Source organism: Lobosporangium transversale, assembly GCF_002105155.1.
Source record: "Lobosporangium transversale strain NRRL 3116 chromosome Unknown BCR41scaffold_20, whole genome shotgun sequence".
Taxonomy (NCBI): Eukaryota; Fungi; Mortierellomycota; class Mortierellomycetes; order Mortierellales; family Mortierellaceae; genus Lobosporangium; species Lobosporangium transversale.
The window spans coordinates 654,051-679,682 of NW_019028998.1; the positions used below are offsets into that span (position 1 = coordinate 654,051).

At 40.7% G+C, this 25,632-nt stretch overlaps 6 protein-coding genes across 6 annotated transcripts; 3 read left to right on the top strand and 3 right to left on the bottom strand.

Annotated features, from left to right (window-relative positions):
• The first annotated feature begins 298 nt into the window (after window positions 1–298).
• On the top strand, window positions 299–1,566 carry BCR41DRAFT_82260 (hypothetical protein). Its single transcript, XM_022031036.1, has 4 exons — window positions 299–835; window positions 961–972; window positions 1,212–1,244; window positions 1,337–1,566. The coding sequence occupies exons 1-4, from the start codon at window positions 520–522 to the stop codon at window positions 1,393–1,395; spliced, it is 420 nt and encodes a 139-aa protein (XP_021881141.1). The 5' UTR covers window positions 299–519; the 3' UTR covers window positions 1,396–1,566.
• Window positions 1,567–4,525: 2,959 nt separating this feature from the next.
• BCR41DRAFT_354506 (hypothetical protein) lies at window positions 4,526–5,733 on the top strand. The gene has a single exon (XM_022024328.1). It carries the CDS (start codon window positions 4,541–4,543, stop codon window positions 5,540–5,542), a length of 1,002 nt encoding a protein of 333 aa, XP_021881142.1. The 5' UTR covers window positions 4,526–4,540; the 3' UTR covers window positions 5,543–5,733.
• A 4,153-nt stretch (window positions 5,734–9,886) lies between these two features.
• Window positions 9,887–11,062, bottom strand: BCR41DRAFT_396736 (hypothetical protein; the record flags this gene model as incomplete). The annotated part of the gene is made up of 2 exons (XM_022028835.1): window positions 9,887–10,145; window positions 10,893–11,062. The coding sequence occupies 2 exons, from the start codon at window positions 11,060–11,062 to the stop codon at window positions 9,887–9,889; spliced, it is 429 nt and encodes a 142-aa protein (XP_021881143.1).
• Window positions 11,063–12,433: 1,371 nt separating this feature from the next.
• On the top strand, window positions 12,434–13,439 carry BCR41DRAFT_396737 (hypothetical protein; the record flags this gene model as incomplete). Its single annotated transcript, XM_022028836.1, has 3 exons — window positions 12,434–12,810; window positions 12,975–13,035; window positions 13,227–13,439. 3 exons carry the CDS (start codon window positions 12,434–12,436, stop codon window positions 13,437–13,439), a joined length of 651 nt encoding a protein of 216 aa, XP_021881144.1.
• A 4,148-nt stretch (window positions 13,440–17,587) lies between these two features.
• Window positions 17,588–18,796, bottom strand: BCR41DRAFT_354512 (hypothetical protein). The gene has a single exon (XM_022024329.1). The coding sequence runs from the start codon at window positions 18,779–18,781 to the stop codon at window positions 17,780–17,782; it is 1,002 nt and encodes a 333-aa protein (XP_021881145.1). The 5' UTR covers window positions 18,782–18,796; the 3' UTR covers window positions 17,588–17,779.
• A 2,949-nt stretch (window positions 18,797–21,745) lies between these two features.
• BCR41DRAFT_82362 (hypothetical protein) lies at window positions 21,746–22,986 on the bottom strand. Its single transcript, XM_022031037.1, has 4 exons — window positions 22,477–22,986; window positions 22,340–22,351; window positions 22,068–22,100; window positions 21,746–21,975 (listed from the first exon to the last, which is right to left on the bottom strand). The coding sequence occupies exons 1-4, from the start codon at window positions 22,790–22,792 to the stop codon at window positions 21,917–21,919; spliced, it is 420 nt and encodes a 139-aa protein (XP_021881146.1). The 5' UTR covers window positions 22,793–22,986; the 3' UTR covers window positions 21,746–21,916.
• Between the last annotated feature and the right edge of the window lie 2,646 nt (window positions 22,987–25,632).

Below are 25,632 nucleotides of genomic sequence, written 5' to 3' on the forward strand. Positions count from 1 at the left end.
GAGAGATAAAAGTGAAAAAAATTGGTGAGGAAAATAAAAAAATAATGGACAAAATAAGCGAGGAAAGAGAGAGTAAGAGGTGTCTAGAGAGAGAGAAAGAGGTGCACATGGAGGAGCAAAAATTAAAGATGTAAAGAAAGAGATAAAAAAAATAGATATAACCTTGAATTAAATGTTTAACGTGTAGTTAAGGTGCGAAAACAAAGATTCTGAAGGATAATCAAGCAATAGAGAGGAAAATGTATGTATATAATTGTATGATGGATGATGGGAATAAAAACGCGTGTACGTAATTTTATTTTTAGTGAGCACATCCTATTGCCACTCTTTTTTTTTCTCACACATCCATCTTTTCTTTCTTTCATCCCTCTTCCTCTAAGCATTTCTCTTTCAATCTTCACATTAACGCCAACATTCTTGCTCAGTTCACTTTAATCAAATTCGCTCTTTGCTGATTTACTGACAATTACTTTTTTTTTTTTTTTTTTTTTTTTTTTTTCAGTACGCAATTAAACCAAGATGACTCAAAAAATTAAGCTCTTTTGTATTCTCGACGGCGACTCTTCCGCATTTGAAGTCCAATTGGATGCTGATGACTCAATTGCTGCTCTCAAAAAAGCAATCAAGAAGGAAAAAGAAAACGACTTCCGAGAGATTGATGCCGACAAATTGAATCTCTTTCACATCTCTGTTCCTGATGAGGGCGCTACAATCAATCTCGCCAATATTGAATCAAAGGAGCTACTCACCAGAGCAACAAGCGAGATCTCTGAGGTCTTTGGTTCTGCTCCAGCGAAGAAAACCATACACGTCATTATTCAGCGGCCATCACAAGGTAGCTCTTGATGGGCTGGCTACTGATATTTTCAGCCAGATGGAGCTTAAACTCCTGTGCATGACGATCAACATTACTGTTCATGCTAACATGTTTATTTATTTTATTGCTGTTGCAATTGTTAGGATCCTTTGCAGGTACGAGTTCTCAAGTCAACAGTAAATGAGTCTATTTCTCAAGTAGACTTTCAGCATCGCAGATGCTCTGTATTCATTCCTTGGGTCTTTTGATTGAGTTTGCACACCCGGAGCCTATTCCTAATGCCCTTTCTTTTCTTTTTTTTGTGGTTGTGGATTGAGTCAATTTCTCGTTTAATCTTTTGCTACATGCTGCAGCTTATTCTAACGCCTTTTCTTGAAACATTATGGATACTTAGGTCCAAGAGCTTTAGAACTAAATGATGAGGATGGTAAGAGATTTGTCGGGTTATATTACGGGTTATATAGCACATTAGTTTTTACGACATATTAACATTGTCCGTCACATGTCATATCTAGAGAGACTCTGGCTTGAGAGAATCAAGAAGGAATTCTTCCAGGGAAAGGTCAAGCAATTCCTAGAATCATACGCCAATGGTGACCTTAAACTTCCACTGACTGGGGGAGTTGTGTCAGGTCTTCCGAAAGTCCCTAGGAGAGGAGCGCCAAGCGAGAAAAAAGAATGGCCAAGTCTTCTTCTCCTTAGCCCATCGACATCTCTCAATAACACTATATACCATCCATGTGAAGAGGCAATCAAAAAAATTTATGAAGATGATCCTCGTCAACTATCATTGTTTGGAGTTAGTGGTTGCGGGAAGACCAGGACTGTCATCGAGATTCTTTCCCAGAAATGGGGCATCTATTTGAACGCCAGCAGCACCGATAGAGGATCCAATGACTTGACATCGCTTGCTGAGTTTATGCAAGAGCCAAATTTGGAACGGTTATATAATAATCAAGATAAGGCAGAAAATGGCCTTAACACACAAGCAATCACGCACTGCCTACTCCTGTCAAGACTACTGATCTTCCAACACTGTCTGGGATTGAACAAAAACCTAACTTGTGAAAGCTTGATGCTCTTGCAGGTTTGCCCCTCAGCTTTCAGCAAGGAGGTACCCGATATTTTTGACAAGCTTTTCAATACTATAGCCGCAAGCTTCCACAGGGGAGGTGTTGGAAGAGGGAACGTATGCCGTGTCGTTCAAAAAGCTTTTGAACAAGTTCAAAGTCAACTGAATCCATCGACCAAAATTCTGATTGTACTTGATGAGGCTCAGAATTTCAGCCGAGTATTTGAGAAACGATTCCAATCGAACCTACCCGATAGCAGACCGAGGCCATTACTATCGCCTGTAGTCCATGGCCTTGAAACAGTAACCACGGATAAGCAACATGTTTGTATCATTCCGTGTGGGACTGGCCTTAGTCTTAATGACCTTCAATGGTTGGAGGATTCTGGCGCAGAAGCCAAAGGTACCAAGGAACCGGATGGAGGTCAATCCTATCGTATCACCAATTTTTCTGGATGGAGTAGTATAGCACAAATCACCGAATACTTAGAGCGTCTTAAAGATCAAGTGACTACAGGTCGTGAAAAAATCGATGAAATGATACCGCCAGCTGCAGTCGATACGATGTACCGACTCCTCCGAGGCCGATTCCGACCCATTATCAGCGTGATCGAGGGAACTATATGGAAGCACAATGCAATCGAGGAGACTAAAAGGGAGCAAAATGAGCCAGGATCTCAAGAAGAGCCAATCTGGATGAAGGAGATAAAGGACGTGCAACAAAGGCTAACAACTTGCCCTGGTGATTTGAACCAGAGGAAAAGGGGGAACTTATGCTCTGACTTTCATCACGCTATGAAGACGCTTAATGTGGAGGAAGAACAGAAATCTGAGATGCTCTATCTCGTCAAATTAGCACTTGTTCGCATGGTGTTATTTGGAGCGCAAACTGTTATCCCTAAGGAACTTCCCCAACTTGTAGAATCGGCGCTTGGTAGGATGGAGTTTATCAAGTCAAAATCGTCAGAATATCGTACAGTGATCGACGAACCATTTGTGTTTCTTGCAGTCCACAATTACTTTCAAAAATCAGACCCTGGATTTCACAACATGATAGTTACCTATTGGACATTCACTAAAGACCCCAAAATACATGGAAAGTTTTGGGAGTATCAAGTTCCTTTGAGCTTGATCAACATCTTCCACAAAAAGACGCTTGCGAAAAGGATGTTTCCAAAAAATGCACCTCTGGATCTGGTTGATCACGAAGCCACCATAGTTGGATGGAAAAAATCCCGCATTGGAGCTGATTGCAGTGACTTGACTATGGAGCAATTCTTGGAGGCCCATTTCGACCATGATTCGAGGATTGATAAAAGAGAGATTCCTCCATTTTATTTCCCCATGGACGAAATCACTGGTCCAGACATTGTGTTTATTCTCAAGATCAACAAAAAGATGTACCCCGTATTTGTCCAGCTCAAATTCGTGAAGAAGCTTGATGGTATGAAAGCAGCACACGCCTTAGAGACAATTAGCCGCGACGCGATCAATGTACACCATTTGCCCAACTTTGACCGCTTTTGCCCTCCGAATGAAAGGTATCTTAGCTTGTTGTTAATGTATCCTGGAAAATTGTCAGATAAAAATAAGACCATGCATCCCCCAGATTCAAGGCAGGCTCTAATGGTGATAGATGAGGGCAACATTGCCGAATACTTTCATGAGAACGAGATTGAGCTATTGGATTCCATCAAGAGAAGTGGAGAGGCAATTGAGCATGGAAGAGAAAAGAAGATCAAATCCAACGAGCAAGAATCGTCCTTAACACTGCAAGATGGCGACTAATTGTTTTCAGAAAATAAAAAAAGCTTATTCATTCACATAAACGTTTGTAACAACCCAGTTTATTTTGTTGAACTCTCTTGGTGCGGAGATCGCACCTTCTTGGAAAACTGTGCGTGCTCTTCCAGCGTGTGAGTGCGCATCACAAATGATCCTCCTGCACTCTCACAAGCCTGGGAAAGGTCATCCTTACTCATCTTGAACACAGTCCTCCTCGTAAGCTCTGTTGGCCCCGTGGGATACCCAGATGCAGGGATCTAGCAGGCAGAGCTCGAATATCTCTGGTACATGATGAAAAAAAAAATAAAAAAAAAGCAGGTTAAAAGTATGATTTGGAGCAGAAAGAAGCAGAATGAACCTCAATTTATAATCGCCATGGTCTGTCTCATTACATTCCGGACAGTCAATGGACCGATCAGATTCGACGATGTTAATAAAGTCTACTATGTGGATCCTGCGGACCATGACAAAAATAAGGAAATACTACAGAGCGTTTTTCGCCGCGATTTAGTGATGCTCATAGGCGCACGTGCCTCTGGAAAAACAACATGGTTGTATCGACTTATCACCCAATTAACTGACTTTGGGTATCGCTGCCTCCCGTAAGCCAACTTCCGCGAAAATGGATAAAGTGGATGCAATGTATGCGCTATTGTACCGGTACTGACCTTATATTTTTCATTTAGACTATCATTTGAGGAAGTTAACGTTCGCAATAATGAGTCTGTTTTCTGGAGAACTTTTGGTGATGCGAGACGTACACTCGAAGTCAAATGGGTATGTTTTTTAAGCTTAGTTAACTCTCCACGAGTTGATGTGCCATTCTAATACAATGAATTGTGCTCAATGTCAATAGTCATCCAGGAATGATTTGTCTTTGTGGACGCTCCATTCATGAGGATCTTCGCTCGAAAGTCAACGGCTCGACGAAATGTCTCGATTACGATACATGGCAGGACTTCTCCACAGACAATCAGAATAAGAGGATGCTTTCGTACCATACTTTCAGAAGGATGGTCGATTCACTTTTGAATGAATCAGCTACAGATGCTGTTAATCTTCTCCGAACAGATTTTATTGGGTATCTCGGCGATATATCTATCACAGACATGGAACAACAGAGATTGGCAGACTTCCTAACTGCAGAAGGGGTGCTGATAAGACTTGATGGCAGTAACTACCGTATGGCCTCAGCATTCATTGACTCGTTTGTGAGGAGATATATTATCCCATTAAAATATCCTCACGCTCCTTCAGAGTCACCCCCAAAGAAAAGAGGAGGATCATTGGATATTCTAGAGATTATGAAGATTGCTCTTCGATTTTTCGATAAAGACTTGATTTTGCAGGCGGAAGATCGATCATACAAAAGTTCGGGGAGAACAGTTAAGGTTATGGGCGACTACAACGCCAGTGTCCCTCGAGAAAGCGTCTATGACACGGAATTGATGAGAGTTCTCACCAACTGGCTAAACAAAACAAAAAAATATGAGATCATTGGCCAGTGGCGCCTCCGTGAGCATGAGGACCACAAATATATTGACATTGTCATCAAGAAAGCAGGAAAACCTACGGTTGTTATCGAGCTTTTGGCTATAGGGAGTCAAACTTCTATTAAGGACCATATCAGCAAGACGCTAACTTACAAACGTTTACTCCCAGCAGAAGAAGCTTGGGTTGTTCATTTTACCTGTGAGGACGACTATTTTAAGCACCCATACTGGCAAACCGACGCGGAACTGGACCAAGGGGTGAATTTGGTGCATTTCTGGCACGATAAGAGTTTTAATACAGTGCGGATGAGTGCTCGCTGGAAGGACAGTAGTGGCAATACTCAAAGAATTGACAATGAGCTGTTGACTATCTAACAGCAATTCTATTTTTTTTTACCCAACATTGTAAGGACGTCCCATTTTGTTGACATAGGATTTATAATTTTGCAGATCTGTTTAAATAGCTGTTACTTTGTATATTTCGCATTGATTGCATTAAAACACTCTCTCTTCATTAATGACAAACAATTTACTTTATGTATCTATACTTAATCTATATTTATATACTGTAGTTGCTGACTTTTTATGAATAGGCGTGCTTGTCAGCCTGAAACGACACAAATTGGCATTTCGAGCTCGAACTTTTTGATACGAGAAATGAGCTTGAGAGTGCCATGGACACAAAGGGAAGTATAAAGAGAAGACTGAAACTTTCTTCATGACAACTGAAAATACAAATCGAATACATGATACTGAAGTACAAGGCATTTACCGCGAAACTTGGCTGTGTTAATTTGTTCTGAAAAAGATATCAGATCATTAAACTCACTTTAAATGCGCAAACCGGGCTTCATTACGACATCTGGGCTACATGGGCTCACAAAAGTGATGTTAGCCATATACAGCCTTCCACATTTGAAAGTAGAAACACCAAATATTTTATGTTGGCTTCAACTTTAATGAATTTGACTCACTTATTGACACATCGATTGGGCAGCTGATAGGGCGTAATCGACGTCTGCCAAAAAATGGCCCGTGTCTCTTCCCCTGTATGCTCATATTTATTTTTTTGCTTTGTATCTCTTCCTTTTTCTTCCATTCTCTTGTGTCTCATCTCCCTCACTGCGTGTTGGTTTTGTTCTTTGTCTCTTTCCTCTTGACCATTCTTTCATCTTTCTTTTTATCTTTCCACAATGAGTGAATCCAACAAATACATTTTTTTCTTTTGTGCCAAAGGACTCGTGGGAAAAAAGAAAAAAGATGAAGAAAAATTACTCCGTGAATATCATGATCATTTAAATCGTTATCACTTATCCATCCTGGTTGAGTTCGAGTTAGAAAATACAACTGAACCTTTCCTCATTCATCGTAATCCCATGTCAGACATGGGCCTTTCTCACCCTGTAAATTTTTTTTTTTTTTTTTTTTTTTTTTTTTTTTTTTTCAACCGTACATCTGTGTTACGACACTACAAGACCTGTAAAAGTTGCCGAAAATAATGCGCCGCCGGTCCCTCCAGCCTCGAATGCCGATACATGTTCAGATGGCCATTCATTACAGGATAGTGTTAAAAAAACATGAGGCAGTAATTAAGGTGCTTTGTGAGAGGATAGACGCTCTTGAAGAGAGGTATGACATCCTTTATTTGTTGTTAATGAGTTAATAGACTCTTCTTTTTTTTTTTTTTTTTTTTTTTTTTTTGAGATTAAATAGAAAGAAGTTCAATCGCCATGTCATGATAAATAGCGAACAAGAAAGTAGTTCTTTGTTATTATTTTAAATAAACCTCTTTTCATATAAAACGTTCGTTCTCCCTCATAACTTCAAAAAAATAACTTTCAGTTCTCATCCTTTACTTCCTCATTACTCCATGGATATCTTGAAATATGTTGGAAAAAATCTTCCGACAAAAAAGCAGATCCCAAAAATAAGGTGTACACTCTTTTTTGTCTACTTGATGGAGAACCGCTTTCTGTCCTCATTGATGCATCTGCGCTCTCCTGCACCAGCGTTTGCCGACTCAAAAGGTTTATAATGGCAGAGCAAATGTCAAAAAAAGATTCATTGCACGGGCTCGTGACATTGACAAAGCTTGAGAACATTCATAAGTTGTTTGACAATTTTGAATCGTTGGCAATGCTTTTCGAATCAACAGAAATGAATCGAAAGCATGACAGTGAGAATGACAATACTGCCGAGAGTAAACAACGACTACGGCGTTCTAAAAGAACATTGGCAAGACATTTATGAAAAACCCGTTGAATAAAAAATCGATATTTATTTCTTTATGATTTATTTTCTATATTTTCTATATCTATATTTTTATATCTTTATATTTTTATATTATCATGTTTTTATATTTTTATATTTTATACTCGGAGATCTTTATCTTCAATACTGATGTCAACACTCACCTTATACTGTAGAACTGAGCAAGGCTAATAAACTGTTGCACATCTCTTTGCTTGGTGGAACGAGGCCACTCTTTGATAGCCTTGACATGGCCTGAGCTTGTCTTGATACCTTCTTTACAAACGACGTGGCCCAAGAATTCAGTTTCTTCTTGCATAAAGGAACACTTGCTAAGTTTGGCATAGAGACGATTCTTCCGGAGAAATGAGAGTACACTGCAGAGATGGGCTAGGTGCTCAGTCTTGGCCTTGGAGTAGATTAGAATATCATCCAGGTAAAGTACTACACACTTATCCAGCAGTGGGCTCAATGCTTGTGACATCATGGTGGAGAAGGAAGCAGGGGCATTAGTTAGACCAAACGGAACAACATTAAATTCATAGTGGCCATATCTATATACAACGAAATGCAGTCTTATGAGTGTGTGCATCAAAAATCCGCTGCTGGTGATATCCTGACATTAGATCGAGTTTTGAGAAATATTTTGCATCTCGAAAGCGGTCGATGAGCTCATCGATACGCGGAAGTGGATGGCGATTTTTGCGTGTGATTCTATTTAAGCCACGGTAATCTACGCAGATACGAAGGGTCCCATCTTTCTTTTTGACGAAAAGGACGGAAGCCCCATAAGATGATGTGCTGGGCTTGATAAATCTTTTAGCTAAGAGTTCATTCAGCTGTTTGCGTAACTCGTCGAGTTCAGCGATAGAGAGGCGAATCACAGGGCGAACAGGTGGATCTGCGTTGGGATCTGTTTCAATTTCATAGAATCGCCACGGTCTGGTGGAAGACCTGCAGGGAGTGAGTCAGGAAAGACATCGGGGAACTCAACCTGTATAATTGACGCAATATCAGGGTGTATGTCGGAATTGGTAGATGAGGGAATTTTACTGTGGCGAGATAAACCTCGCTGCCTGGCTGTGCCGCGGCAGTTTAGAAATGCATGTGACTCATAAGTAGCCCACGAGACTTAGCTGTAATGGAATTGGTTTGAAACCCTCTGCATGACCAGTGCATGGCATTGCCATTATGTGTGAAGTGGGGATCATTAGTGCGCCAGTCGATAGAGGGATTAATTGTGGTAAGCCAAGGTTTGCCGAGAATGAGGTCATAGTATTTGAGGGGATAGACGAGAGGGTGAAGAGTGTCGGAATAAGTGCCACGTTCAAGAGTGATGGAAACAGTATGTTTGGTGATGGAGCGGTCGCCATTAGGGAGTATAATTGGAATGGAGGAACAGGAATGGAGGGGAATGGAGTTTTGTTTTTGGAATGAGGAGCTAATGACGTTACCCTCAGCGCCACCATCGATTAAAATCCTGGCTGGACGGCCATTAACAGCACCAAGGAACGTGAGTAGGGTACGGGCAGCAGTGTCGACTGTGAAGGATTGTAGTTGAAGGGTCTTCTTGCGTGAGCAACGTTGCAGGTTCTTGGGGGAGAAGGCAGGTCCACGGTCTCAGATATTCTAGTCGCCTCAAGCGGGCAAGGTTGTGGAGAGGAAGATACAGAGATCGTGTGGCCATTGGAATGTTGGTGAGTGTTTAGGTTTAATTTATCTCTGGCACGTGGCCCATTATTTACATTTTTAGCTTTTTTCGTTGGTTTCTGACTAATTATTGGCAGGAGGGAGCGTATGCATAGCAGAATTTTTAACTTCAACAGATTTATTTGTAATGTTGGGAAAACTTAAATCTGGTTTGCGCGCACTCCCCTTGTCCAGAAGAGAAGGAGAGGTTGCTTCAGCGACCAAGCCCTGGACTAAGCTTGACCGCTGGGGGCTTTTCCCGACATAGTGGAACATTGCTGGAGTATTTATTCATTTCTGGTAGAGGGACCTGTACCAGGTAACTACGTGTTTATCTACATAATAGAGAGTTTTCGCAACCTCGTTTTTACATCAAAATTCACATCGGGGAGTGAAAAAAAACCTTAAAAAGCATCTCTATTTTTGAAATCCAGCCTTGTCATAAATTTGCTTTGTAAAATACAACAAGATTCGTTTTTCTCGTATTTCTACGTCTAGCCAGAATTGCTTAAATTTAGCCAAAAAAATATAAAAAATTGCCAATTCTATATTTTACCATAAAAGACGCGACTTTTTAGACTATAGAGGTTATCAACATTAGAAATCTCTATTCTATTAGTCATCAATGCTCTAGCCTAGAGTCATTTAAAGCCGTAGTGTCTACGAGCCTTTACCTCCTGCTATTCCTTTCACCGAAAAAACTCTGGCACACAACAGAAAGCATTCTTCTCTAATGAATACTCCCCCAGAACAAAATGAGACGCATAACTTACCTTCCTTTCAGAGATTGTCGATTGAGGATATATCCCAAACGGATCCTGTGGATGATGTTGAAGAAGCAGGATCAGACTCTGAATCACCTTTATCGGTAAATCTGAACATCGTACGGAAATCTGCGTCAGAAAGTGCTTCCAAATCGATACGATTATTTTGGAGTCGAGGTACCTGGAAGTTAGCAGCACCATCATCATTTATATCCCTTCCATCGAGAAGCTGTTGAGCGTTGACGAGGTTTAAGAGAACGGGTGCAATGTGGACGCTTTACATATTTTTTTTTTTTTTTTTTTTAATTCGAAGTATTTATTTTAAAATCAGTCACAGCGTTAAGAAGAACATGGAAAAGTCGTTCTGTATATTACTAATGGCGAAAATAAAAATGGTCATTTTTCAGAAACACATCAAACTCTTTTAAGTTCATTCTCAGCTGATGTAAATCCTTGATGTAAACTTGGTTGCGAAAACTCTCTAATAGGTAGTGAAGACAAAAGGTGATCTTTATTAAATTATTATTACAAGCCTTTTATAGGCTTAAGACTATATACTGTGACAGGGAAGCAGTTCTCGATCTCGTATTCAATGGCGGAAGGCGTGACCCTCTTTCGATCATCTTGTAATGGGTGTGCTACCGGAGCATTAAATCCCTCCAGAAGGATCTATTGACAACTCTCTATCCTGCCACCAGCAACTCTAGTAGGAATATCAGGAGATCCCAGTTTAAGCTTCTTAACAAACGGGTGTGGACTTTGTTGTCTCAATCAGAGGAGGACACTACCCTGTACACTATTCTTCAGATCATCTCCCAAATCCTCTTGTGGATTGAACTTGATTTGTTTGCTTCACCAACGTCATAGCATGTATTTGTGTCGAGCTGGTCTACCATTTTCAACCTGCTACATGATACGTCGCTCCGAGCTATTACGTAAGTAGAATGTTTGTGGACGTTTTAGACGTTGATTCTGCCACTGCTGTAGCTCGGCAAAGAAATTCAGTTAATAGGTGTAATTACCATGCATTCTCGCTCTCCCTTAGTGGTGAATTAGTTTCCAGAGCAAGTGCCCAAGCACGAAAGGATTCTGAGAGCAAGTATGGATCGAGTTGTTCAACTCCATGTGGTCGGAAGGTGAATATGTCAATCCGAATCCGGTTTGACGGCAAATGGCGGCATAGAGTTGCCATATTTGAATTCAAAGCAACGACATCAATCCAAGTTGTGTGTGAAAAGCAGCAGTGGAAGTCTGTCCGACTAAATGCCGCCATCTTTTATGATCTAGAGACGAAAGGTTTGGATATCAACAAAAGTTATCCAATTATTGCTGAGGGACAGGGACTAGGACTTAATTTCTAAGCTCTGCGACGGTACGATGATGTTTTAGGTGCAGGACGCTCAACCGCAAAAGGCATCACCCTTCCTTCACATATTGAACAGTTAAAAGCATTCTTCGAGCCCGAGACGGTGTTCATCCTCTTAGCCTTCAAGGTGATTATATTGGGCTGACGTCTAAGGATTATTGGTAAAAGCTAGACAAGTGATGCTGACATTTATCATCGCATGGTTGATGACTTGTTTTCGCGTTTGATTATCTCCACTCACACTGCCTCTCTTGTTGCTTCACCTCCACGCACTTTTTTACTCATACTGTACACACACACTCCAAACACTTTTTTTTTTTTTTTTTTTTTTTTTTTTTCACCTCTCTCTCTCCGTCTCTCTCTGCCTCTCTCTCTATTGATTCCCAAAGCATCAGTAAGTAGTTTTAGCTTGTTCTTATTCACATCTGTTGGAACCTGGCGCTTTATTTTTATGGTCTTATGGAGCACGACTTGACCACCTACCACCCATCATCGCAACATGATCGAGCGTGTCTGTCTGACGGAGCTAAAGCTCCAAAAAGGAAAGCTTTATGACATTGTCTCTTGGTCCTCTCTAGTCTTTTTTTTTTTTTTTTTTTTTTTAGCTATTACTTTATTTTTCCTTTTTCGTCATTCACAACTTTTTTTATCGCCATAGTGTTACATATTATTTTCCGCATCAGCTTTTATCTCTCAACACACCATTTACTCTCTACTGCCTCTCCCACTCCTCCCTTCTTTTAGCACACCTACTCATCTCTCTTTCTCACACACACTGTCAGCCTTTTTTTTACTGGGTTCGTCACTTTTTTTTACACCGGATACATGTCTCTCTGACATGTCTTGGAAACAATCGTATAATGAAGTGCCTTTTATTATGAAATCGTGGCAGAATGTGCTAGGGGGACTCCGCGGATAAAGACTGCTTTAAAATAGCACACCTTAGCTCCCATCATCACCCCTTTCGTTATTGCTAGAAAGGTTTGATGACCGTGAGCGTCCTAGACGTTTCATGGAGCATACTCATTTGGGGACCCTTTAGCAAAGGGCGCCAATGTGTTCAGGTCTCCTACTATTCCTCTCTTGCAATAAATATTAGGCTCGGTAAGGCAAGAATCACCAACTAATATTCACAATTGCGTTTCTACTTTATTTGTCGACCCGAAATAGATTTTCTGTATAAACTCAAAAGTAATAATGACAGCAATTCTTCCCGAAGGCACCGGCAGCAAGTATACTAGCATATGTGAACCATGGTCATCGGCTCTTGGACACGTCCCTGGCTCGGATTACTTTAGACAGTTGAAGAATCCTCGCGAAATCAATTATCAAGATTATCTAAAGTTCTGCAACGTGCGTTCCCAAGATAAGAGTGTCTTCGATTCAAATTGGATGACCATAATATTACCAGCACTACAGAATAGTGGACGCATCAACCTTGAACAAGAATACTTAAGGTTAAATAAGGAATGGAAACAGGACAAAATACGAAGGGAACAATTCTGGAAAGTTGCCATATTTGAAGTCAAAGCAACGATATCAACCCAAGCTGTGTGTGAAAAGCAGCAGCGGAAGTCTGCCGACTGAATGCCGCTGTTTTGTATGATCTAGAGACGAAAGGTTCGGACTACGGTGTCAAGTAGTCCTGAACCAGTGTCACAGTATATAGTCTTAAGCCTATAAAAGGCTTGTAATAATAATTTAATAAAGATCACCTTTTGTCTTCACTACCTATTAGAGAGTTTTCGCAACCAAGTTTACATCAAGGATTTACATCAGCTGAGAATGAACTTAAAAGAGTTTGATGTGTTTCTGAAAAATGACCATTTTTATTTTCGCCATTAGTAATATACAGAACGACTTTTCCATGTTCTTCTTAACGCTGTGACTGATTTTAAAATAAATACTTCGAATTAAAAAAAAAAAAAAAAAAAATATGTAAAGCGTCCACATTGCACCCGTTCTCTTAAACCTCGTCAACGCTCAACAGCTTCTCGATGGAAGGGATATAAATGATGATGGTGCTGCTAACTTCCAGGTACCTCGACTCCAAAATAATCGTATCGATTTGGAAGCACTTTCTGACGCAGATTTCCGTACGATGTTCAGATTTACCGATAAAGGTGATTCAGAGTCTGATCCTGCTTCTTCAACATCATCCACAGGATCCGTTTGGGATATATCCTCAATCGACAATCTCTGAAAGGAAGGTAAGTTATGCGTCTCATTTTGTTCTGGGGGAGTATTCATTAGAGAAGAATGCTTTCTGTTGTGTGCCAGAGTTTTTTCGGTGAAAGGAATAGCAGGAGGTAAAGGCTCGTAGACACTACGGCTTTAAATGACTCTAGGCTAGAGCATTGATGACTAATAGAATAGAGATTTCTAATGTTGATAACCTCTATAGTCTAAAAAGTCGCGTCTTTTATGGTAAAATATAGAATTGGCAATTTTTTATATTTTTTTGGCTAAATTTAAGCAATTCTGGCTAGACGTAGAAATACGAGAAAAACGAATCTTGTTGTATTTTACAAAGCAAATTTATGACAAGGCTGGATTTCAAAAATAGAGATGCTTTTTAAGGTTTTTTTTCACTCCCCGATGTGAATTTTGATGTAAAAACGAGGTTGCGAAAACTCTCTATTATGTAGATAAACACGTAGTTACCTGGTACAGGTCCCTCTACCAGAAATGAATAAATACTCCAGCAATGTTCCACTATGTCGGGAAAAGCCCCCAGCGGTCAAGCTTAGTCCAGGGCTTGGTCGCTGAAGCAACCTCTCCTTCTCTTCTGGACAAGGGGAGTGCGCGCAAACCAGATTTAAGTTTTCCCAACATTACAAATAAATCTGTTGAAGTTAAAAATTCTGCTATGCATACGCTCCCTCCTGCCAATAATTAGTCAGAAACCAACGAAAAAAGCTAAAAATGTAAATAATGGGCCACGTGCCAGAGATAAATTAAACCTAAACACTCACCAACATTCCAATGGCCACACGATCTCTGTATCTTCCTCTCCACAACCTTGCCCGCTTGAGGCGACTAGAATATCTGAGACCGTGGACCTGCCTTCTCCCCCAAGAACCTGCAACGTTGCTCACGCAAGAAGACCCTTCAACTACAATCCTTCACAGTCGACACTGCTGCCCGTACCCTACTCACGTTCCTTGGTGCTGTTAATGGCCGTCCAGCCAGGATTTTAATCGATGGTGGCGCTGAGGGTAACGTCATTAGCTCCTCATTCCAAAAACAAAACTCCATTCCCCTCCATTCCTGTTCCTCCATTCCAATTATACTCCCTAATGGCGACCGCTCCATCACCAAACATACTGTTTCCATCACTCTTGAACGTGGCACTTATTCCGACACTCTTCACCCTCTCGTCTATCCCCTCAAATACTATGACCTCATTCTCGGCAAACCTTGGCTTACCACAATTAATCCCTCTATCGACTGGCGCACTAATGATCCCCACTTCACACATAATGGCAATGCCATGCACTGGTCATGCAGAGGGTTTCAAACCAATTCCATTACAGCTAAGTCTCGTGGGCTACTTATGAGTCACATGCATTTCTAAACTGCCGCGGCACAGCCAGGCAGCGAGGTTTATCTCGCCACAGTAAAATTCCCTCATCTACCAATTCCGACATACACCCTGATATTGCGTCAATTATACAGGTTGAGTTCCCCGATGTCTTTCCTGACTCACTCCCTGCAGGTCTTCCACCAGACCGTGGCGATTCTATGAAATTGAAACAGATCCCAACGCAGATCCACCTGTTCGCCCTGTGATTCGCCTCTCTATCGCTGAACTCGACGAGTTACGCAAACAGCTGAATGAACTCTTAGCTAAAAGATTTATCAAGCCCAGCACATCATCTTATGGGGCTTCCGTCCTTTTCGTCAAAAAGAAAGATGGGACCCTTCGTATCTGCGTAGATTACCGTGGCTTAAATAGAATCACACGCAAAAATCGCCATCCACTTCCGCGTATCGATGAGCTCATCGACCGCTTTCGAGATGCAAAATATTTCTCAAAACTCGATCTAATGTCAGGATATCACCAGCAGCGGATTTTTGATGCACACACTCATAAGACTGCATTTCGTTGTATATAGATATGGCCACTATGAATTTAATGTTGTTCCGTTTGGTCTAACTAATGCCCCTGCTTCCTTCTCCACCATGATGTCACAAGCATTGAGCCCACTGCTGGATAAGTGTGTAGTACTTTACCTGGATGATATTCTAATCTACTCCAAGGCCAAGACTGAGCACCTAGCCCATCTCTGCAGTGTACTCTCATTTCTCCGGAAGAATCGTCTCTATGCCAAACTTAGCAAGTGTTCCTTTATGCAAGAAGAAACTGAATTCTTGGGCCACGTCGTTTGTAAAGAAGGTATCAAGACAAGCTCAGGCCATGTCAAGGCTATCAAAGAGTGGCCTCGTTCCACCAAGCAAAGAGATGTGCAACAGTTTATTAGCCTTGCTCAGTTCTACAGTATAAGGTGAGTGTTGACATCAGTATTGAAGATAAAGATCTCCGAGTATAAAATATAAAAATATAAAAACATGATAATATAAAAATATAAAGATATAAAAATATAGATATAGAAAATATAGAAAATAAATCATAAAGAAATAAATATCGATTTTTTATTCAACGGGTTTTTCATAAATGTCTTGCCAATGTTCTTTTAGAACGCCGTAGTCGTTGTTTACTCTCGGCAGTATTGTCATTCTCACTGTCATGCTTTCGATTCATTTCTGTTGATTCGAAAAGCATTGCCAACGATTCAAAATTGTCAAACAACTTATGAATGTTCTCAAGCTTTGTCAATGTCACGAGCCCGTGCAATGAATCTTTTTTTGACATTTGCTCTTGCCATTATAAACCTTTTGAGTCGGCAAACGCTGGTGCAGGAGAGCGCAGATGCATCAATGAGGACAGAAAGCGGTTCTCCATCAAGTAGACAAAAAAGAGTGTACACCTTATTTTTGGGATCTGCTTTTTTGTCGGAAGATTTTTTCCAACATATTTCAAGATATCCATGGAGTAATGAGGAAGTAAAGGATGAGAACTGAAAGTTATTGTTTTGAAGTTATGAGGGAGAACGAACGTTTTATATGAAAAGAGGTTTATTTAAAATAATAACAAAGAACTACTGTTCTTGTTCGCTATTTATCATGACATGGCGATTGAACTTCTTTCTATTTAATCTCAAAAAAAAAAAAAAAAAAAAAAAAAAGAAGAGTCTATTAACTCATTAACAACAAATAAAGGATGTCATACCTCTCTTCAAGAGCGTCTATCCTCTCACAAAGCACCTTAATTACTGCCTCATGTTTTTTAACACTATCCTGTAATGAATGGCCATCTGAACATGTATCGGCATTCGAGGCTGGAGGGACCGGCGGCGCATTATTTTCGGCAACTTTTACAGGTCTTGTAGTGTCGTAACACAGATGTACGGTTGAAAAAAAAAAAAAAAAAAAAAAAAAAAAAAAAATTTACAGGGTGAGAAAGGCCATGTCTGACATGGGATTACGATGAATGAGGAAAGGTTCAGTTGTATTTTCTAACTCGAACTCAACCAGGATGGATAAGTGATAACGATTTAAATGATCATGATATTCACGGAGTAATTTTTCTTCATCTTTTTTCTTTTTTCCCACGAGTCCTTTGGCACAAAAGAAAAAAATGTATTTGTTGGATTCACTCATTGTGGAAAGATAAAAAGAAAGATGAAAGAATGGTCAAGAGGAAAGAGACAAAGAACAAAACCAACACGCAGTGAGGGAGATGAGACACAAGAGAATGGAAGAAAAAGGAAGAGATACAAAGCAAAAAAATAAATATGAGCATACAGGGGAAGAGACACGGGCCATTTTTTGGCAGACGTCGATTACGCCCTATCAGCTGCCCAATCGATGTGTCAATAAGTGAGTCAAATTCATTAAAGTTGAAGCCAACATAAAATATTTGGTGTTTCTACTTTCAAATGTGGAAGGCTGTATATGGCTAACATCACTTTTGTGAGCCCATGTAGCCCAGATGTCGTAATGAAGCCCGGTTTGCGCATTTAAAGTGAGTTTAATGATCTGATATCTTTTTCAGAACAAATTAACACAGCCAAGTTTCGCGGTAAATGCCTTGTACTTCAGTATCATGTATTCGATTTGTATTTTCAGTTGTCATGAAGAAAGTTTCAGTCTTCTCTTTATACTTCCCTTTGTGTCCATGGCACTCTCAAGCTCATTTCTCGTATCAAAAAGTTCGAGCTCGAAATGCCAATTTGTGTCGTTTCAGGCTGACAAGCACGCCTATTCATAAAAAGTCAGCAACTACAGTATATAAATATAGATTAAGGTATAGATACATAAAGTAAATTGTTTGTCATTAATGAAGAGAGAGTGTTTTAATGCAATCAATGCGAAATATACAAAGTAACAGCTATTTAAACAGATCTGCAAAATTATAAATCCTATGTCAACAAAATGGGACGTCCTTACAATGTTGGGTAAAAAAAAATAGAATTGCTGTTAGATAGTCAACAGCTCATTGTCAATTCTTTGAGTATTGCCACTACTGTCCTTCCAGCGAGCACTCATCCGCACTGTATTAAAACTCTTATCGTGCCAGAAATGCACCAAATTCACCCCTTGGTCCAGTTCCGCGTCGGTTTGCCAGTATGGGTGCTTAAAATAGTCGTCCTCACAGGTAAAATGAACAACCCAAGCTTCTTCTGCTGGGAGTAAACGTTTGTAAGTTAGCGTCTTGCTGATATGGTCCTTAATAGAAGTTTGACTCCCTATAGCCAAAAGCTCGATAACAACCGTAGGTTTTCCTGCTTTCTTGATGACAATGTCAATATATTTGTGGTCCTCATGCTCACGGAGGCGCCACTGGCCAATGATCTCATATTTTTTTGTTTTGTTTAGCCAGTTGGTGAGAACTCTCATCAATTCCGTGTCATAGACGCTTTCTCGAGGGACACTGGCGTTGTAGTCGCCCATAACCTTAACTGTTCTCCCCGAACTTTTGTATGATCGATCTTCCGCCTGCAAAATCAAGTCTTTATCGAAAAATCGAAGAGCAATCTTCATAATCTCTAGAATATCCAATGATCCTCCTCTTTTCTTTGGGGGTGACTCTGAAGGAGCGTGAGGATATTTTAATGGGATAATATATCTCCTCACAAACGAGTCAATGAATGCTGAGGCCATACGGTAGTTACTGCCATCAAGTCTTATCAGCACCCCTTCTGCAGTTAGGAAGTCTGCCAATCTCTGTTGTTCCATGTCTGTGATAGATATATCGCCGAGATACCCAATAAAATCTGTTCGGAGAAGATTAACAGCATCTGTAGCTGATTCATTCAAAAGTGAATCGACCATCCTTCTGAAAGTATGGTACGAAAGCATCCTCTTATTCTGATTGTCTGTGGAGAAGTCCTGCCATGTATCGTAATCGAGACATTTCGTCGAGCCGTTGACTTTCGAGCGAAGATCCTCATGAATGGAGCGTCCACAAAGACAAATCATTCCTGGATGACTATTGACATTGAGCACAATTCATTGTATTAGAATGGCACATCAACTCGTGGAGAGTTAACTAAGCTTAAAAAACATACCCATTTGACTTCGAGTGTACGTCTCGCATCACCAAAAGTTCTCCAGAAAACAGACTCATTATTGCGAACGTTAACTTCCTCAAATGATAGTCTAAATGAAAAATATAAGGTCAGTACCGGTACAATAGCGCATACATTGCATCCACTTTATCCATTTTCGCGGAAGTTGGCTTACGGGAGGCAGCGATACCCAAAGTCAGTTAATTGGGTGATAAGTCGATACAACCATGTTGTTTTTCCAGAGGCACGTGCGCCTATGAGCATCACTAAATCGCGGCGAAAAACGCTCTGTAGTATTTCCTTATTTTTGTCATGGTCCGCAGGATCCACATAGTAGACTTTATTAACATCGTCGAATCTGATCGGTCCATTGACTGTCCGGAATGTAATGAGACAGACCATGGCGATTATAAATTGAGGTTCATTCTGCTTCTTTCTGCTCCAAATCATACTTTTAACCTGCTTTTTTTTTATTTTTTTTTTCATCATGTACCAGAGATATTCGAGCTCTGCCTGCTAGATCCCTGCATCTGGGTATCCCACGGGGCCAACAGAGCTTACGAGGAGGACTGTGTTCAAGATGAGTAAGGATGACCTTTCCCAGGCTTGTGAGAGTGCAGGAGGATCATTTGTGATGCGCACTCACACGCTGGAAGAGCACGCACAGTTTTCCAAGAAGGTGCGATCTCCGCACCAAGAGAGTTCAACAAAATAAACTGGGTTGTTACAAACGTTTATGTGAATGAATAAGCTTTTTTTATTTTCTGAAAACAATTAGTCGCCATCTTGCAGTGTTAAGGACGATTCTTGCTCGTTGGATTTGATCTTCTTTTCTCTTCCATGCTCAATTGCCTCTCCACTTCTCTTGATGGAATCCAATAGCTCAATCTCGTTCTCATGAAAGTATTCGGCAATGTTGCCCTCATCTATCACCATTAGAGCCTGCCTTGAATCTGGGGGATGCATGGTCTTATTTTTATCTGACAATTTTCCAGGATACATTAACAACAAGCTAAGATACCTTTCATTCGGAGGGCAAAAGCGGTCAAAGTTGGGCAAATGGTGTACATTGATCGCGTCGCGGCTAATTGTCTCTAAGGCGTGTGCTGCTTTCATACCATCAAGCTTCTTCACGAATTTGAGCTGGACAAATACGGGGTACATCTTTTTGTTGATCTTGAGAATAAACACAATGTCTGGACCAGTGATTTCGTCCGTGGGGAAATAAAATGGAGGAATCTCTCTTTTATCAATCCTCGAATCATGGTCGAAATGGGCCTCCAAGAATTGCTCCATAGTCAAGTCACTGCAATCAGCTCCAATGCGGGATTTTTTCCATCCAACTATGGTGGCTTCGTGATCAACCAGATCCAGAGGTGCATTTTTTGGAAACATCTTTTTCGCAAGCGTCTTGTTGTGGAAGATGTTGATCAAGCTCAAAGGAACTTGACACTCCCAAAATTTTCCATGTATTTTGGGGTCTTTAGTGAATGTCCAAAAGGTAACTATCATGTTGTGAAATCCAGGGTCTGATTTTTGAAAGTAATTGTGGACTGCAAGAAACACAAATGGTTCGTCGATCACTGTACGATATTCTGACGATTTTGACTTGATAAACTCCATCCTACCAAGCGCCGATTCTACAAGTTGGGGAAGTTCCTTAGCGATAACAGTTTGTACTCCAAATAACACCATGCGAACAAGTGCTATTTGACGAGATAGAGCATCTCAGATTTCTCCCACATTAAGCGCTTCATAGCGTGATGAAAGTCAGAGCATAAGTTCCCCCTTTTCCTCTGGTTCAAATCATCAGGGCAAGTTGCTAGCCTTTGTTGCACGTCCTTTATCTCCTTCATCCAGATTGGCTCTTCTTGAGATCCTGGCTCATTTTGCTCCCTTTTAGTCTCCTCGATCGCATTGTGCTTCCATATAGTTCCCTCGATCACGCTGATAATGGGTCGGAATCGGCCTCGGAGGAGTCGGTACATCGTATCGACTGCAGCTGGCGGTATCATTTCATCGATTTTTTCACGACCTGTAGTCACTTGATCTTTAAGACGCTCTAAGTATTCGGTGATTTGTGCTATACTACTCCATCCAGAAAAATTGGTGATACGATAGGATTGACCTCCATCCGGTTCCTTGGTACCTTTGGCTTCTGCGCCAGAATCCTCCAACCATTGAAGGTCATTAAGACTAAGGCCAGTCCCACACGGAATGATACAAACATGTTGCGAATCCGTGGTTACTGTTTCAAGGCCATGGACTACAGGCGATAGTAATGGCCTCGGTCTGCTATCGGGTAGGTTCGATTGGAATCGTTTCTCAAATACTCGGCTGAAATTCTGAGCCTCATCAACTACAATCAGAATTTTGGTCGATGGATTCAGTTGACTTTGAACTTGTTCAAAAGCTTTTTGAACGACACGGCATACGTTCCCTCTTCCAACACCTCCCCTGTGGAAGCCTGCGGCTATAGTATTGAAAAGCTTGTCAAAAATATCGGGTACCTCCTTGCTGAAAGCTGAGGGGCAAACCTGCAAGAGCATCAAGCTTTCACAAGTTAGGTTTTTGTTCAATCCCAGACAGTGTTGGAAGATCAGTAGTCTTGACAGGAGTAGGCAGTGCGTGATTGCTTGTGTGTTAAGGCCATTTTCTGCCTTATCTTGATTATTATATAACCGTTCCAAATTTGCCTCTTGCATAAACTTAGCAAGCGATGTCAAGTCATTGGATCCTCTATCGGTGCTGCTGGCGTTCAAATAGATGCCCCATTTCTGGGAAAGAATCTCGATGACAGTCCTGGTCTTCCCGCAACCACTAACTCCAAACAATGATAGTTGACGAGGATCATCTTCATAAATTTTTTTGATTGCCTCTTCACATGGATGGTATATAGTGTTATTGAGAGATGTCGATGGGCTAAGGAGAAGAAGACTTGGCCATTCTTTTTTCTCGCTTGGCGCTCCTCTCCTAGGGACTTTCGGAAGACCTGACACAACTCCCCCAGTCAGTGGAAGTTTAAGGTCACCATTGGCGTATGATTCTAGGAATTGCTTGACCTTTCCCTGGAAGAATTCCTTCTTGATTCTCTCAAGCCAGAGTCTCTCTAGATATGACATGTGACGGACAATGTTAATATGCCGTAAAAACTAATGTGCTATATAACCCGTAATATAACCCGACAAATCTCTTACCATCCTCATCATTTAGTTCTAAAGCTCTTGGACCTAAGTATCCATAATGTTTCAAGAAAAGGCGTTAGAATAAGCTGCAGCATGTAGCAAAAGATTAAACGAGAAATTGACTCAATCCACAACCACAAAAAAAAGAAAAGAAAGGGCATTAGGAATAGGCTCCGGGTGTGCAAACTCAATCAAAAGACCCAAGGAATGAATACAGAGCATCTGCGATGCTGAAAGTCTACTTGAGAAATAGACTCATTTACTGTTGACTTGAGAACTCGTACCTGCAAAGGATCCTAACAATTGCAACAGCAATAAAATAAATAAACATGTTAGCATGAACAGTAATGTTGATCGTCATGCACAGGAGTTTAAGCTCCATCTGGCTGAAAATATCAGTAGCCAGCCCATCAAGAGCTACCTTGTGATGGCCGCTGAATAATGACGTGTATGGTTTTCTTCGCTGGAGCAGAACCAAAGACCTCAGAGATCTCGCTTGTTGCTCTGGTGAGTAGCTCCTTTGATTCAATATTGGCGAGATTGATTGTAGCGCCCTCATCAGGAACAGAGATGTGAAAGAGATTCAATTTGTCGGCATCAATCTCTCGGAAGTCGTTTTCTTTTTCCTTCTTGATTGCTTTTTTGAGAGCAGCAATTGAGTCATCAGCATCCAATTGGACTTCAAATGCGGAAGAGTCGCCGTCGAGAATACAAAAGAGCTTAATTTTTTGAGTCATCTTGGTTTAATTGCGTACTGAAAAAAAAAAAAAAAAAAAAAAAAAAAAAAGTAATTGTCAGTAAATCAGCAAAGAGCGAATTTGATTAAAGTGAACTGAGCAAGAATGTTGGCGTTAATGTGAAGATTGAAAGAGAAATGCTTAGAGGAAGAGGGATGAAAGAAAGAAAAGATGGATGTGTGAGAAAAAAAAAGAGTGGCAATAGGATGTGCTCACTAAAAATAAAATTACGTACACGCGTTTTTATTCCCATCATCCATCATACAATTATATACATACATTTTCCTCTCTATTGCTTGATTATCCTTCAGAATCTTTGTTTTCGCACCTTAACTACACGTTAAACATTTAATTCAAGGTTATATCTATTTTTTTTATCTCTTTCTTTACATCTTTAATTTTTGCTCCTCCATGTGCACCTCTTTCTCTCTCTCTAGACACCTCTTACTCTCTCTTTCCTCGCTTATTTTGTCCATTATTTTTTTATTTTCCTCACCAATTTTTTTCACTTTTATCTCTCAGCACACATTCCCTGCCCATTTTTTATTTCATACTCTGTGCACCTATCTCTCTCTCGCTCTCTTTGCACAGCTTTTTCTCATTCTGTGAATCAATCATTTCAATTTACTTTCGCACACCGATTTCCTTTCCTTATACGCACCCATTTTCCCTGCTCACTGATTTTTCCTTCGCTTCCTCTGTTCTAGTTTTCCTCACTCAGTACACACCTAATTTCCTCCCATTTGTATTTTCCTTTCATTGCGTTCCCATTATTTTTAGCAATCTCTCTCTCTCTCTCTCTCTCTCTCTCTCTCTCTCTCTCTCTCTCTCTCTCTCTCTCTCTCTCTCTCTCTCTCTCTCTCTCTCTCTCTCGCTACCGTTAGAACGTGAAGGCCTCACATCTGTGCCAATCTTTCATTGACGCTATTATCCAATCGACATTCGTAAGTCTTTATCATTTCGGTGGTTTCCGTCCCTGGTAATCTCTGCATTAATTTGGTGTTCCTGGACAGTCTGCATTATCATGTCTGCGTGCGAAGGTAATGTAATGTGCTTTATTTCATACAGTGGCTTCCAAAATTGTCCACATGTTCCGCGCCCATGTTTTCCATCTTGATAAGAATAATAGCGATGTTTGCTTGCACTTTTATTTTTATTAGAATAAACAAGCATGCCAATGTTAAGTGCAGTGCTCCTATTTGGTTCGAACGGTTCGAATTCGAACAGCTTCGAATGCATTCGATTCGAATAAGCCTTATCCAGGTTCGATTCGAATGGTTCGAATGGTTCGAATAGGAGCGTGGTGGTTTGAATTGCGACGTGTTATGACTGATATAGCTCATAGCCCTGGTTCAGAGTTGTATTGCAAAAAGTTTTATTTGATTTGCTAGTATTGAGAGATGCTTATACTCTTATTTAGAAAACTATATAAGGCTCAATCAAGGCATCTCTTTCAACCAGTGCTCCTATTCGATTCGAATGGTTTGAATGGCTCGAATCATTTGAACCATTCGAATAGCATTCGAATCCTGTTATCTATTCGTATTCGAATCGAATTCGATATCAGGCAAATTCGATTCGAATGGTTCGAATAGGAGCACTGGTCCGGGACAGTTACCTTGGGAAAACCAAACTGGACGTGATGGAGCGGCTAGGTGGGATGAAGTTTTTGATGACTATGGATAGTGGATAATTTGTCGCGTTGCGCAACAGGCCACGTCGGAAAGGTGGACTTTGTCGTATACCAGCCACCAAGTCAGAAGCTCGTCACGTGATTCGAGGCCAAGCAAGTCACGAACTAACGCCACCACGGCTCGGTTCAGGTCTGAGTCATAGCATGTGAAAGCATATGACTCATTGATAAGCATAGCCTATGACTCAATGATAAGCATAGCCTATGACTCATTGATAAACATAGCCCATCGATAAGCATTGCCCATGAGTCATCGATAGGTACAGCCCTATGACTCACTGATAAGCATAGCCCATGAATAACATATAAATAGAGACGCATTCCCCACCTAGTTTATGGTGCGTGCCAAAACTGATGCAATAATTTGCATTTTTTAACATTCATTCCTCATTCTCCTTTTCCTTTCTAATGATCTTCCCTACCATCACCGCTTCTCATTCTCATTTGTCTCACCTTCGTAGACTGTCATCGCTGTTCTCATCAATGACGCAATTAGCGAATAATCGCCATTTGTATAGTCATGTCTCATTGCATCAGTTTTGGTAAAAAGTACATGTCAGGTTTGTCCATCCCTTACTTCTTTCTTATTCTTTATTCTTTCTTTATAGCACCATCACCACTGATACACCAAGCGACACTCTACATATCTGCCATATCTTTATCATAACATGAAATCATTATCCAAATCAACTATCCAAAATGCAACTGCTCTACTTCACCAGGGAAAGTCTTCCAGAGAAGTGTCAAAGAGTTTAGGGATATCTGTTACCTCAGCTCAAAGGATTAGGAAAAGAGGCAAAGAAAGTATTCCAGTGCTGAGAGGGGGCCGACCCTGCAAAGTTACTAAGAAAACGAAGCAGCTTTTATCAAGATTTTTTGACATGGGTGTATTGGAGACCCTAAAAGATGGCCAACAACTTGTTCAATTGAGGGAAGGAGTGCAGGTTAGTAAATCGAGCATCAGGAGGTTCCTTATGCAGGATGATATGGGGGCATATGTAAAACAGAAGCAGCCTGATCTGACGAAGAAGCAAATCTATGCTCGATATAATTTTGCAAAGGATCACTTGGACAGGACTCTAGAAGACTGGAAGAACGTCATGTTCTCAGATGAGACCATCTTTAGCAGAGTTGGGTCCTGCGGAAG